This window comes from Lactuca sativa, chromosome 7 (genome assembly GCF_002870075.4).
Source record: "Lactuca sativa cultivar Salinas chromosome 7, Lsat_Salinas_v11, whole genome shotgun sequence".
Taxonomy (NCBI): Eukaryota; Viridiplantae; Streptophyta; class Magnoliopsida; order Asterales; family Asteraceae; genus Lactuca; species Lactuca sativa.
The window spans coordinates 28,134,991-28,138,839 of NC_056629.2; the positions used below are offsets into that span (position 1 = coordinate 28,134,991).

At 35.0% G+C, this 3,849-nt stretch overlaps 1 protein-coding gene across 1 annotated transcript; it reads left to right on the forward strand.

The window, feature by feature from the left end:
* Nucleotides 1–359: 359 nt before the first annotated feature.
* LOC111892672 (monothiol glutaredoxin-S17) lies at nt 360–3,268 on the forward strand. Its single transcript, XM_023888721.3, has 4 exons — nt 360–658; nt 1,552–1,626; nt 1,741–2,442; nt 2,595–3,268. The coding sequence occupies exons 1-4, from the start codon at nt 494–496 to the stop codon at nt 3,108–3,110; spliced, it is 1,458 nt and encodes a 485-aa protein (XP_023744489.1). The 5' UTR covers nt 360–493; the 3' UTR covers nt 3,111–3,268.
* The last annotated feature ends 581 nt before the right edge of the window (nt 3,269–3,849 follow it).

Here is a 3,849-nt window from a genome sequence, read left to right on the forward strand (position 1 = left end):
GAAAAAAAAATGATATTCGATTTCAAACAAAAAATAAAATGTCAAAATTAAAAATAAAATAAAATAAAATTTAGTATCAAAATTTAAAAGAAAAATAAAAGCCTAACGTCTTTTGTGTGGGTTTTTTTAAGTTTAACCTATCGGTCAGAACCGTAACAAATTGAAAATTATACAATTATAAGAGTATCAAAATCGAATTTTTTCGTTTAATCTCATAACTTTTTAGTATTACCAGATAAAATAACAAGGATAAGTTTGGATTTCAATCGGGTCACACCGCAAACTTCGGGTCGTATAAGATCAACGGCTGACATTAAAAGTGAGAAGCTTATTGAATCATCCAGAAAGCATCATATCGATCTTTTCTTGATAGGTTTTCCTTCCCCTAAATTGAAATTCCCTTCTCCAAGGCATCAACGTTTACACTCTTCTTCGCCTCTACTTTCTCTCAGCTTTCCCCTCTGTGGGTTTTGGAAGAAAAAAACAAAGAAAAATGGCCGTTAAAGATTTAAAGTCAAAGCAAGAGCTTGATAATCTTGTGAAAGAAGGGTCGCCTGTCATGATTCACTTCTGGGCTTCTTGGTGTGAAGCTTCTAAGCACATGGATCAAGTCTTTTCTCATCTTTCCACTGATTTCCCTCATGCCCATTTCTTAAGGGTATGTTTCTAATCTTCACTTTGTGATTTGTATAAGTTTTTTCTTCAGTTACGTATGTTTTTATCTGCTTAATAGCTTCATGATCACTTCTGTTTCTCTTCCCTATATTGTCTGGTATGCTTTTATTGACTTCTTAGGGCCTCAATGAACTGATTACTTGCGTGTTTGATCTTATATACTGATATACATGCGGGAGTGTTTGTATTACATGTATAACCTAAATCCCTTGATTGTATTTTTAATCTTCTCTTTCTGATTTTTACAATCGTTTTTTTCCTCAATTGAGCATAAACCTAGGTTTTAATTAAGTAGTTATATGTGTGTTTGATCTTATTTCACAGGGTATTGTTTGTATTATATGCATGAACTCCCTGTTAAGTAAAACATTGGGATATTTTGGCTTCATATATCGCACTTCAACCATTTTTTTCAGTTTAAACTTTTTTTCCCCAATGTTCAGTGCTTTTTCGGACTATTGGTCTCATGTATAAACTCTTAACATTTTAATCAAGGAATTGTTAACTCTTTGACTCATTGTATATGACCTGTTGCACATGGACAATTGCTTCTTGCAAAATATGTAAAGTTTTGCATTGATTATTCCGGGCAAGAAGTGTCTATGATGGTGTTAGTTTATACACACTTCTTGCAAAAAAATTTATCATGTTTGATCTTTATGAAGAATAAACAAAATGCTGGAATGTAAAAAGATTGGTAGTCGGATTTAGGATTCAATGCAAGAAATAACAGCCTACTTTCATTGATCTGTTTATTATATCATCTTACTTTCATTTCTTCCTATTACAACATTATATTTTGAAAAAATGGAAACAATTATAGCAATGAATCATTTAAGCTTCTATTTATTTTGTTTTGGGCTTATGGAATTGTAGGTTGAAGCTGAAGAACAACCAGAAATATCCGAGGCATATTCAGTTTCTGCTGTGCCTTACTTTGCTTTTTGTAAGGTAACTTTTTGTGAAACACCGTTTCCATTTCTTCACAAATGTTGGGAAAATATTATTTAAAGACGTGAATGCCCTCCACATCCACATATAAAGGTAATTCTTTTTTTTTTGTAGGATGGAAAGACGGTTGATACCTTGGAAGGGGCATTTCCGTCCGAATTAGCCAACAAAATCGCGAAAGTCGTGGGGTCCATCCATGCTGGCGAACCCGCAGCCCCTGCAAGCCTAGGTATGGCTGCGGGACCCACAATTCTAGAAGCAATTCAAGATATCGCCAAAATCGACAACTCAAGTACTCACTCTCGTCCTCCAACCGGTGTCACAGAAACCCTAAAAACCCGTTTAGAAAAACTGACCCGGGCCCACCCAATCATGCTCTTCATGAAAGGAACCCCTGAAGAACCCAAATGTGGTTTCAGCAAAAAAGCGGTTGCAATCTTGAGGGCTGAAAACGTAAAATTCGGTACTTTTGATATTCTTAGTGACAATGAGGTTCGTGAGGGGTTAAAGAAGTTCTCAAATTGGCCTACTTATCCTCAACTTTATTGCAAAGGGGAGCTTCTTGGAGGGTCGGATATTATAATTGCAATGCATGAGGGGGGTGAATTGAAACAAGCTTTTGCAGATCATGGAGTTGGAAATGATGTCAGCAAGGTGATCGCGGGTCAACCCATGGGTCAAAAGGGTGGAGTTACGGATTCCACGGGCTTGAGCTCGGGTTTGACGGGTCGGCTTGAAAGTCTTATAAGTTCGAGCCCGGTTATGCTTTTCATGAAGGGAAGCCCAGATGAGCCCAAATGTGGTTTTAGCCGAAAGGTGATTTATTTTTTTCCTGTTTATTTATAAGGTTTATCACTGATTCATTTACATATTTACATTTTTGGTCAAAAATAACCACTTAACTTTGCTATTTGTATCATATATAGCAATGTCATCTAAGTAGAAAGTTTTTTTTTTTTTTTTTCTAGGTATGCGATATTCTTCGTGAAGAAAAGGTTGATTTCAAGACTTTTGATATACTCTCAGATGAAGAAGTGAGACAAGGGCTAAAAGTCTACTCAAACTGGTCAAGTTACCCTCAACTTTACATTAAAAGTGAACTCATTGGTGGATCGGATATAGTTTTGGAGATGCAAAAAAGTGGGGAACTTGAAAAGATTTTGGTTGAAAAAGGTATAATTTCTCTTGAAGAACGCTTAAAGAAGCTGGTTAACTCGAACCCGGTTATGCTCTTTATGAAGGGTACCCCGGGTGCCCCACAATGCGGTTTTAGCTCAAAAGTCGTAAATGCCCTTGAGGGGGAAGGTATAAAGTTTGGTTCTTTTGATATTTTGAGTGATGAGGAAGTTAGACAGGGTTTGAAGAAGTTCTCGAATTGGCCAACGTTTCCACAACTTTATTACAAGGGTGAGTTGATTGGAGGATGTGATATTGTTTTGGAAATGAAAAGCAATGGTGAACTTGGATCTACACTATCTGAGTGAAAAAAGATGAAATGTTTTGAACAGTGAAACGTGTTTGAGTTGTTTAGTGTGGTGGGGTATTTTAGTAATTTTGACATAGTGTTGAATTTGATGTGGTGTTTTGTAGTTGTTCATGCTTGATCTTGAACTCGATTTGATAGCGATGATTTTTCATGATATAGTCTCGTGTATCTCTAAAAATATTTGAGCTCAATTTAAGAGCTTGAATAGTCCAAAAATATTGGTTTGGATTATTTGATACCAGATAATCATTTTCAGACCATACACATCAAAAAAACATATTATAATGATGTGTAATGTGTTAAACAAGGCAAATGGTTTAAAAAGTGCCAAAAATATGTATTATGTGTCTACAATTTCTTATGTTGCTTTTATCTAAAAACACATAAATATCATAATAAATCAATGGATCTGAAAAAAATGGCCAAAAGAACCCGGAATTGTGTTACAACTATTACTACACTTGGGAGGGTGGGTGTTCAGCCGTTAGGGGGCAACGTACTTTTGGTTCTTTTGGATTATAATTCTATATTTTTATTTTTTTCATTATAACATTTTATTTATATTTTAGATTATTTCTTATAAGAACATTTATTCTTACAAAAACATCATATTATAACAAATAACAATGAGTGACATGCTACCTTTGGTGTTGGGATGGTCATGGGATGCAACGGCATCGGTGTCAAGTTTCAATAGGGTTAAAAATATTGTTAGTTATAGCTAAAACATGATTAAA